The following is a 12,500-nucleotide window of genomic DNA, read 5'->3' as shown; positions in this document are numbered from 1 at the left end:
GAACCTGCCAAATTTAAGAACGCTCTATTTAAACAACAATAACATTAGCATCGTTCATGATAAAGCGTTCAAACATTTAATTTATCTTCAGGAACTTCAAATGAGCGGGAATCAGATAACGGTGATAACACGAGAAAGTTTTCACGGTCTTAGAAATTTAAAACGTCTCGATCTACGAAACAATTTCATATCTATGATTGGCGATCGTAGTTTCGTCGAAATGCCAGAATTAATGGAACTTGAACTCGATCAAAATTCGATTGAATATATATCGGAAAAGGCATTGGACGGTATGAGAAATTTAAAGAAGCTACGTCTAAGTGAAAACAAATTGGTCAGCTTAGAACCGGATTTTCTTTCCGGCGCACCCGGTATATATTTCCTCGATCTGCGTGATAATAATTTGAAAACTATGACCTTCAACAATATCAAACCAATCGTGACGAATCTTTACAACATTACCAGCTATTTCTACTTGGACGGTAAGTCTTATTTTTATCCTATTTTTATACTATTTGTTCGTTTTTTTATTTTTTTTCTCTTTTTTTTTTTTAGTATAATTATATCGATCGATTTCGATTTTTTAATTAGGATAATTCAATTAGGATTATATAACGAAGTCGGTAACAATTGATTTGTTGAAAAGAAAAGTGTTCTACATTTTTCCTCTTTTTTTTTTTTCCTTTTTTTTTTTTTTTAATGAAAATTTAACAATGTTCAAATTGTCTTCTATCAAAATTTTCTAATTTTATTTTTTATTTTTATTTATTTTTTTTTTTTTTTCTTTTGTCATTTTCTCATTTTCACGGAAACGAATACGCTTTGTCTCTTAAAAATTAAAATCGATTCTGATCGATCGCTTTTTAATGCGATTATATTCTATGGAAAATTTATTTCAGTAGTGACGTTTGAAAAAAAGTATAAATTTAATATTATTAGAAAGTGATTGCATATAAATTTTTTTTTCTTCTTTTTTTTTTTTTTTTACGTCGTCTATTTCTCCATGCGGGTGGGTTCAAAATTAATTATCCTCGAAAAGGACGAATTAATTTCTTTTAAAAGAATCTGCACTTCTATATATTTTATTCTTTTGTACACATATATATATATATATATATATATATATATATATATATATAAGAATATAATTATTATATTATATTATATATAGTAAAATCAATTATAAAAATTTAATATTATTACAATAATATGAATCAAAGTTTATTTATAAGATAAAGTTTAGATAAATATACAATAGACTTATACATGAATTCCAAAATATTCAAGATCAAAATAACGTCGAAGGTTTTAATATTTTTTTATAAAAATGAACACAAATACATGTACAGGCACATACATCGAATAATATATTTTAAATTTCGTATATTATTGTTTGGACAATATAAGAAAATTAAATTAGATTCTTGAATATGATCAATGAGAAGTTAATCCACAGGTATTATCTATCAGCTTGTAATATACTATATACCAATTTTTTTTTTTTTACGACGTCTATTTCTCTATGCGGGTGGGTTCAAAATTAATTGTCCTCAAAAAGGACGAATTAATTTCTTTTTAAAGAATCTGCACTTCTATATATTTTATTCTTTTGTACGCACGTATATATATATATATATATATATATATATATAAGAATATAATTTAATAATTTATAACATAATAATATAATTATTATATTATATTATATATAGTATAATCAATTATAATAATTTAATATTATTAATTTAATATGAATAAAAATTTATTTAAAAGATAAACTTTAAATAAATATACAAAAGACTTATAAATAGAAAAATATTCAAGATCAAAATAACATCTAAAGTTGTAATATTTTTTTTTTTAAAAATGAACATAAATACACATACACATACATCAAATAATATATTTTAAATTAAAAATATATACATTTTTTTTCTTTTACGACGTCTGTTTCTCTATGGGGTGGGTTTAAAATTAATTGTCCTCGAAAAGGTCGAATTAATTTCTCTTTAAAGAATCTGCACTTCTATATATTTTATTCTTTTGTACGCACATATGTATATATATATATATATATATATATAAGAATATAATTTAATAATTTAATATTATAATAATATTATAATAATATTAATATTTTAATTTAATTTAATTTAATTTAATTTAATTAATATAAAATTTAATATTATAATAATTTAATATTATTAATTTAATATGAATAAAAATTTATTTATAAGATAAAATTTAAATAAATATAGAAAAGACTTATACATAAATAGAAAAATATTCAAGATCGAAATAACATCAAAAGTTGTAATATTTTTTTATAAAAATGAACATAAATACATGTACAGACACATACATCGAATAATATATTTTAAATTTCGTATATTATTGTTTGGACAATATAAGACAACTAAATTAGATCCTTGAATATGATCAATGAGAAGTTAATCCACAGGGGTTATCTATCAGCTCGTAATATACTCGTAGTGTCAACAACTGTTTGACGAACATTTTAACAAAGGATCGGTCAACAAAAACAGAACAATGCAAACGGACGATAGATTTTGGTCAACATTTCGTATTAACCATAGGTGTATGTATGACCCGACGAACAAACGTTTACGTGCATTGACCTTTCAACGATGCTCAGTTTAGTACGGACTAGTCGAAAATAATCGATTAAATCGTTTCGTTGAAACTTTTGTTTATTATCATAGTTACGTTTGATATCGAATGATATTTATATTTCAAAGAAAAAAAAAAAGAAAAGAAAAATAGAAATGAAAAAAAATTATTAAAGGGATACTCGATAATCTATATATGTATTATATCAAGATCATCGACCTTCGTTTCAATTTTTCTTAAATGGAACGATATGGACGTTCAAAACTGACAAATTTAATACCAATATTTATTTAATATATTATGTACAATATATATTAAAACAAATATGTTAAACAAATATGTTAAACAAATATTAAAAAAATATTATATATAATATATTAAACAAGTATGTTAAACAAATATTAAAAAAATATATATAATATATTGAATAAATATATTAAACAAATATGTTAAACAAATATTAAAAAAATATTATATATAATATATTAAACAAATATATTAAACAAATAGTATATATATATATATATATATATATATATATATATATACTATTACATTAGAAAAAGTCATTCGATAGAAATTGAATTTATCGGAAGTATCGTAATTTCTTTCATTTTTTTTTCTTTTTTTTTTTTCTTTTTTTTTTGATAAGAGATTAAAATTTGTTATTTAACTTTTGTTTAAGATTTAACAATTTAATATTGTTTTGTTTTGTTTTTGAAGAAGAAGAGGGGGAAAAAAAGAAAAATAGAAAAAGGAAAAAAGAAAAAAAATAATCTCAAATAGAATCGATTAATTGAATGTTCATTGAATTTCAACGTTTTGATAATAGAAGTTGATAACCCCTGTACTTCGTGTACAGAGCGAATAAGGCCTTTCCTGTGTCGTTCGTCGAACTTGACGAAACTCCTGGTATGGAGTCCCGTCCGATTGGACAACGACACTAGTAACTCGAGAGTGTCGAACATTGAATGGGATAGAAACAACGGAGTTAACCGAACTGGCCACAATCAACAGTAACAACGACAACAACAACAACAACAACAACAACAACAACAACAACATCAACTACAACAATAACAATAACAATAACAGTAACAACAACGGTAAAGCAATAACAAGAACGATAACAATAACAACAACAAGAACGATACACGACAACCATGAAAATCGTGTTGGGGTTGATAGTTCACGGAAGTTGCTCTTTCCTCTATTGAGAGAACCATTTCCATTAGAGAAACAGTTTCTCTCTTAGTTTATTACAAAGAAGAGATTTAATGGATACAAAATTGGTGACACTTGTTAAATTAAAAATTTGTTTATCCGTTTGATCTATTGCGGAATAATTTCTTTTCTTTTCTTTTTCTTTTTTTCTTTTTTTGATTTTTATTTATTTATTTATTCATTTATTTCTTCATAGATTTATTTATTTATTTATTTATTTTTTTTTTTTTTTATTGTTATATTTTTTTACAAATCGAGAGAAGGGATTTATTTCAATTTTGTCGTCGCCAACGATTTGATTTTTTCATTTCACTAGCGTTAGGATTAAATTAGATTCTAATCATTCATATTGACTTTAATAATTTATTCTAATAATAGAATAGATTCTAATAAATATGTATATATATATATAGATATATAAAATCTGTAAGATCTATAATTGATTAATTTCCGTAATTAATTATATCTATATGAATAATTAATTATGGGTATAATTATTTCTAACGTATATTAGATTCTACGATAAAAATGATAGGGGTTGTTCGATACGTAAAATCAATCGGATGTGACAGAGTTTGTTTTTGTTTGTTTATTTATTTATTTATTTAATTATTTCTTTTCTTTTTTTTTCTGTTTTATTCATTATTACATTTTTTACAAATCGAGAGAGGGGTTTAATTTTAATTAATTACTAGTAATAATTAATTACTGGTATAATTTGCGATACAAAAAAAGAAATGATAGGCGTTTTTCGATACACGAGATCAATCAAATGCGACAAAGTTTGTTTTTATTTATTTATTTATTTATTTATTTATTTACGTATTTATTTTATTTTATTTTATTTTTTTTTTTTTTTTTATTTTTATATGTTTTATCGAGATCGAGAAAAATATTAATTTCATTTTTCATTGCCGACGATTTATTTGTGATTTTTTCATTTACAAGCGATTCTAACGTAAGATAAATTAAATTCTAATAATTGAATTTAAACAATTTATGAATGTAAAAATTTTTTTATTTATCGTAAAATCGTTAATTTCTGTTTTCCATCATTTCTTTTCTTTTTATTATCTTTTCTTTTTTTTTCTTTTTTTTTTTTTATCGCTTAAAAATTTAAATCGTACAAGTCAATAATTTTGTCGGACAGAAGGGGAAAGAAATTTTCTCAGTTATCGAAACGAACTAATTGAAACGATTAATTATATAATCGATTAATAAAAATGATTAGTAAATATATATATATATATATATATATATATATATATATATATATATATAATATATATATATATATATATAAGATCTATAATTGATTTCTTATCATAATTAATTATATCAACATGAATAATTAATTATCGATATAATTATTTCTAACTTATATTTAAGTTAGATAAACTTAATAACTTATAAGACGATAAAAAAAAAAAAAGAAAAATGAGATAGACGTTGTTCGATACGCAAGGTTAATCAAATGCGATAAAGTTTGTTTTCGTTTATTTATTTATTTATTTATTTACTTATTTATTTTATTTTATTTTATTTTATTTTATTTTTTTTTTTTTTCTATTTATTCTTATATTTTTTATCAAGATCGAGAAAAATGTTAATTTCATTTTTCATTGTCGATGATTTATTTGTGATTTTTTCATTCGCAAACTATTCTAACGTAAGATTAAGTCGATAGATTAAATTCTAATAATTGAATTTAATGAATTTATGTATGTTTAAAAGAAGAACAAAAAAATTTTTTTGTTTATCATAAAATCATTAATTTCTGTTTTCTTTTATTTCTCTTCTTTTTCTTTTCTTTCCTCTTTTCTCTCTCTCTCTCTCTCTCTCTCTCTCTTTTAATCGCTTAAAAATTTAAATCGTACAAATCAATAATTTTGTCGGAAAGAAGGAGAAAGAAATTTTCTCAATTATCATCGAAACGAACTAATTGAAACGATTAATCATATAATCGATTAATAAAAACGATTAGTAAATATATATATATATATATATATATATAAGATCTATAATTAATTTCTTATTATAATTAATCATATGAACATGAATAATTAATTATCGATATAATTATTTCTACCTTATATTTAAGTTAGATAAACTTAATAACTTATAAGACGATAAAAAAAAAAAAAAAAGAAAAATGTGATAGACGTTGTTCGATACGCAAGGTCAACCAGATGCGACAAAGTTGAATGAATAACGCCATGTCATTATGCTCGCTTTAATGGCCGACGATGATCACGCAATGAACCGATAAACGTGTCTACGAACGTAGAAGAATGTCCGCTTAAGTGCGCGACAGCGTACATTATGTATGAGAGGACAATCGACTCTGTCTCACACACATACACTCAGAGATAGATAGACATAGAGAGAGAGAGAGAATGAGAGAGAGTGAGAGAGAGAGAGAGAGAGAGAGTGTGTGAGAGAGAGAGAGAGTGTGTGAGAGAGAATGAGAGAGAGTGAGAGAGAGAGTGAGAGAATGAGAGAGTGAGAGAGAGAGAGAGAGACATACATAGATGATTGCGAATACACACACGTAAACACAGGCATAGGTATTGCAAATATCGCAAATAATAGGTAAATGGACACGTTAATGGCTTCGCGCCATGTTTGCTTCGGGCTCTACTACGAGTAGGTACTTGTTCTCAATTTCACAATGATACTTCTCGAAAGTACATAACGTATCTTACGCTAAATCACGATATTGTTAGAAAATCGATTGAAAGAGTAAAGGAAAAGGGGGGAAAAAAAAAGAGGAAGAAAGAAAGAAAGAAAGAAAGAAAAGAAAATATAAATATATCTTCTTCCTTTTCTTCTCTTTCACTCGTTCGAAATATATATTTGTGTGTGCACGCGTATGTGCGTGTGTATGTGCGCTTAGATAATTTCATTTTGATATATCGCAGGAAAAATCGAAAATTATTTAACAAGTAATATATAAATTTATCATTTATCCATTTATTTATCAATTATAATTTAACGTTTTTAATTAAATCGTTTATCAACAAATTGATCTAACTATTAATTATTAACTATTATTAATAAATATTTATATCATCTAATTTCAATGTATTATCAATTAATTCCAATTTTATAGTAATAATAGTTATTTCTTTCATTATCCATGATTTTCTCTTTCTCTCTCTCTCTCTCTCTCTCTTTCTCTCTCTCTCTCTCTCTCTCTCTCTATCTATTTATCTATCTATCTATATTTTTCTTTCCTTTTCCCTTTTCCATTTGCTCATTAACGTTAGAAATTATATCTCAAATAGTGATATCAATAATATAAAAATAATTAATAAAATAATAATATAAGTAATGAAATAATTCACAAGTAATGTATTAAATTAATTATTTACAAATTAATTTATAATATTGTCTATGAAATAATTTAGATCAACAAAATGATCTATACTATTTTAATTGTTAATTTAATTATACAATAATTACTATATATATATATATAATTATATATTAAAATTATAATTTTATTATAATTAAAATTATTATTAAAAGAATTATAATTTTTTCACAAATCAGTAATAACATTTATTAATTTTATAATCTATGATTATCTCTCTGTCTCTCTCTCTCTCTCTCTCTCTTTCTCTTTCTCTCTCTCTCTATCTTTATCTATCTATCTATTTATCTCTTTTTTTTTTCTTTATTTTCCTTTACTCATTAACGTTGAAATTATATCTGAAATCAATAACATTTGAAATGAGCGTCGATTGAGAAAAGCAGGAAATTAATTAATGATTTAAGGATTCACATTGGTATTCTTAAGATAAATAATACTTGTAATATATTCGAAGCTCTTTAACTAAAACTCCTGCGTATGTACATGAGTGCTCTTTCTAATTAATACGATCTACTGTTTGACGTTAAATCGTTCCAACGAAGAAATTGATAAATTGATAGACGTGTGATTTAATGAGAGTGAGTTAGAGAAGGAATGTCGGAAAAAGATTCTACGTGTGTGTATGTGTGTGTACTTATATGTGTATGTTTCTCTCTCTCTCTCTCTCTCTCTCTGTGTGTGTGTGTGTGTGTGTGTGTGAAAGAGATGAAGACAAACTTACATGTGTTACGTACTACTGTCTCCAGGGGTTCTCATGATGAGTTGTACGAATTAATCAACTTAAATAAAATCGTCGAGATGAGGAATAATAAATTGCACGTATTTATATATATGTACATTGAAAAATTAATGCAGATGACTCGACAGAAATGATTGAAAAGGAGAAATAGTGAAAAGGAAATAAATAAATAATAATGAAAATTAAAAAATTGAAATGTATAACCAATGATAAATGAATGAAGGAATTATGAATTAAAAAAAGAAGACTTGAATCGGCACAATCTCTCGATATTCTTCTTATTATTAATATTTATTATTATCATAAATAATGAGAAGGAAATAAATAAATAATAATGAAAATTAAAAAATTGAAATGTATAAGTAATGATGAATGAATGAAGAAATTACGAATTAAAAAAAGGAGACTTAAAACGCCACAATCTCTCGATATTCTTATTAGTATTATTATTACTATTATTATTATTATTATTATTATTGTTATTATTATTATTATTATTATTATCATTATTATTTATTATTATCATGAATATTAATATTATATTATTATTATTATTATTATTATTATTATTATTATTATTATTATTATTATTATTGATGTCAATAATATAAAATTTTAATTTAATTCATTATAAAATTTATTCTCGAGAAAATTTTAAGGATGTAAGGAAAGGAAGAAAAGAATATTTTGAAAAAAAAGAAAAAAAGAAAAGAAGAAGAAGAAAGAACAAATATACGAAATCGAAATTTCGATGATAATAATAATAATAATAATAATAATAATAATAATAATAATAATAGAAAAAAGAAAAGAAAAGAAAAATAAGGAGAAAAATCATTTAAGCCTCGATTTATATTTTTCATTTATCAATGTCCTTAAGAATTATCCGAAATAAAATTAAAAAAAAAACGTTCAATGGGGTGGGAGGGGGGCGGAGGGAATTTTGGAAAGCTTTTCTTTAATAACAACAGCTAGATAATATTTAAGATTTATTTTAGTATTAGAAAATAAACGAGAAAGATCGATAAACATTGGTTAGTGCGTTGCTTCTTTAGACAAAACTATTAACGTCGATAAGAAAATAATTAAAGTGGATGTTAAAGAAAAGAAAGGGAAAAGAAAAAAAAAAAAAAAAAAAAATAAAAAGAGAGAGAAAAAGAAAAAGAAAACTAGGTCGTTCAACAAACAAAATCACTCCGGAACGAATGTATATATATGTATGTGTGTATATATATATATATATATATATATATATATATATATATATATATATATTATAAACAATTAACATCGGTAAGAAAATAATTAAAATAGATGTTTAAAAAAAGAAAAAAAGAGAAAGAAAACTAGGCCGTTCAACAAATTAGATCACTCGAACGAATATATATATATACATATATAAGTATATATATATATATATATATATATATATATATATATATACTTATATATATATATATAATTGTTTTATGTGATTTATTTTATATCGAAGCAATTTGGAAGATCATAAATTTCGATTTAATTTCATATTCCATGATGTGTAATACACTTTAACTGTTTCTACAAATGTATATACTTATATACATACACATATATATATATATACATATATATATCAATAATGAATGTACTCGCTCTCTCTCTCTCTCTCTCTCTCTCTCTCTCTCTCTCTCTCTCTCTCTCTCTCTCTCTCTCTCTCTCTGTTGATATGTACGTCAAAATTGTACAAAGTAAAACAACTGAAACCTTCTATCTATATATCATACTGATTGATTATATATAATAAATTAATAATCAATCGAATATCGTCGTTTATTACGGACAACGACGATGACGACGACGACAACACATAAAAAAAAGAAAAAAAAACAAAAAAAAAAAAAAAGGAAAAAAGAACTCGACAAAACTTTTTCATCAGGATTAAAAGTAATATTATGAACAACAATTTGAAACTTTAAATCCAATTAAAAATGAAAAGAAGAGATGTTTCTGAGAATACAGATTAAAGTACGAATAAAGTAATAAGGATTTTTCCTAACGAGAAAACTTAAAAAAAAAAAAAAAAAACAAAAAAAAATGGGGGAAAAAACAAAAAAACAAAAAAAGGAAAAAAGGGGATAAAATATTCGAGTTTCTTGTTATTGTTGTTAGGAAGGGATTTCACGTTTGTGAAAAATTTATGAATAAATAATTGTATGGAAATGTCCGATTCGTTCATGTTTCTAATGAAATTAAAAGTATTGTGAACGTTGACGTGATCGATTATATTGAATTCGGATAATAGAGATGTCCTTGAAATTTTTTCGAATATGTATCTCTCTCTCTCTCTCTCTCTCTCTCTCTCTCTCTCTCTCTCTCTCTCTCTCTCTCTCTTTTACATTTCCATAATTAACTTTGCTCGTTAAATAAATTGTTAAATAAATTTGCATTATTTACATCTCATTAATTATATATATATATAAATATATATATAAAAGTAAATAGTAATGATTTGCTGATGATAAAAAAAAAAACGAAAAAAGAACTAATTCAATTCTTATTAAATTTTGACAAATTTATTTTTATAATGTTTTTAATTTATTGAAAAAAATTTCAACATTTTTCAAAATTTTTCAAACTCTCCAATCATTAATTAATTTCATGTCATTCGTTCTATCTTCTTTTTATATATATATATATATATATATATATATATATATATATATATATATTTTTTTTTTCGTAACTATATAATATTTGTTTCTTTTTCTTCTTTTTCACCTTTTCTCTTTCAATCAACTATAATTCGTGATAACTATGTCTGTCTCATTGGAAAATGATGAAGTTCTTTATGACAACAAAGTACTCGAAGCTTTTCTGGGCTTTTCGCGGTTTTTTCGATACCGAGGATCGAAAGGGATTAGAAAGCTTTATCAACATTTTTAAAAAGTTTTTCACCGACTGATGACAAAAGAAGAGACAAACAGAGAGAGAGAGAGAGAGAGAGAGAGAGAGAGAGAGAGAGAGAGAGACAGACAGAGAGAGGGATGGAGGGAGAGAGAGTGAGAGTGGATGAGTAAAAATAGATAACAAAGATGGAACGTGCCCTCTTCGGCACTTTTAAAGCTCGAAACAGAAGCTTCATCCATAAAGCCGATTTCCGGAAAATGCAATATTTGCTTGTTTTTTTCCTTTTCTCTCTCTCTCTCTCTCTCTCTCTCTCTCTCTCTTTCAGACTTTTTTTTAGCCCTTTTAACTATTAGATATTCAGTCTTTATATGATATACTTCATTAAATAAAATAAAGATAATCTTATAGTTAAAGTATTTGTTGGAAAATGAAAGAAACATCTCTCTCACTCTCTCTCTCATTCTCTCTTTAAAGTTTAATATACATATAAGAAAAATGAGACAACGAAATGAGACAACGAAAATATAAATAATAATAATAATAATTAACAATTAATAATTAATCGAAATTAAGAAAAAAGAAATAAGAAGGAAAGAAGGAAAGAGAAAAAATAAATAAATCTTAAGATATTACAAGAAAAGAGAGAAAAAAAAAGAGAGAGAGAGAGAGAGAGAGAGAGAGAGAGAGAGAGAGAAACAAAAAAGAATTAGAGACTGAAAAAAAAAGGAAAAAAGAGAAAAAAAATTAAAAATAAAAAGGAAAGAAAAAAAAGAGAGAGAGAGAGAGAGAAGGATAATGAATGTTAAAGAAAGATAGAACGATTCCTCTCCGTTCTTCTTGTTATCGTCATGTTCAGGGCTTCGTCAGGGTTCAACGACCTATATCCCCGAACACACACATACTTATTTTCATCGATAATGCTTCCGCGTCGATACATCTTATCGATTTGTAATAGATTTGTCGTATGTGTCGGTTCCTCATAAATTCGAACTTACGACGGGGTAAAGTACGAAGGCGTTGAAAAGTAATAGAAAACGAGCGAGATACGATAGAGAGAGAGAGAGAGACAGAGAGAGAGAGAGACAGAGAGAAAAAGAGAGAGAGAGAGAGAGAGAGAGATGGCTATAGATCTGAGAGATAGAGAACATTGTTGCGTGGTGAAAGGATGAGTTTGAGAGGAGAGAAGTGGGGTAGGTGGGTAGGTAGGTTGGTAGGGCTGTGGGAGGGACGAGAAAGAGGTTGTCACGTAGGAGATCGGTTTTAAGTTCCTTCGAACGACACTCTATTCTCATCGTGAAAGATACATCGTATTTTGTCCCTTGCGAGTACTTTATGTCCGTATGTGTATCTGTTTCTGTCTTCTCTCTCTCTCTCTCTCTCTCTCTTCGTATGTGTGTGTGTGTATATATGTGTGTATGTTTGTGTGTGCGTGTGCGCGCGTGCGTAAATGTAATTGTAATTGTCGAAAATTGATTACCTCTCATCGCTCAAACCGTAGCTATTTATCAGAAGGTTCGGATACACATGTACGTACACAGTTACATAACTATATATATATATATATATTTGTATATATACTTACACACACATGGAAACTTCATAAATCGACGATTTATGAAAAATGTATCCGTTAAAGCGACA

The 12,500-nt window shown here is 25.3% G+C and overlaps 1 protein-coding gene across 1 annotated transcript in view; it reads left to right on the top strand.

Moving 5' to 3' along the window:
* The window catches only part of LOC124429753 (connectin), a 352,695-nt gene that overhangs the window by 206,585 nt on the left and 133,610 nt on the right, over positions 1–12,500 (top strand). Inside the window, exon 5 of the mRNA XM_046975392.1 lies at positions 1–482. This exon is cut by the window's left edge and continues 12 nt beyond it. Coding sequence (XP_046831348.1) covers positions 1–482 — 482 coding nt within the window. The remainder of the gene's footprint in view (positions 483–12,500) is intronic.

Source organism: Vespa crabro, chromosome 16 (genome assembly GCF_910589235.1).
Source record: "Vespa crabro chromosome 16, iyVesCrab1.2, whole genome shotgun sequence".
Lineage (NCBI taxonomy): Eukaryota > Metazoa > Arthropoda > Insecta > Hymenoptera > Vespidae > Vespa > Vespa crabro.
This window is presented reverse-complemented; position numbering and strand designations above follow the sequence as displayed.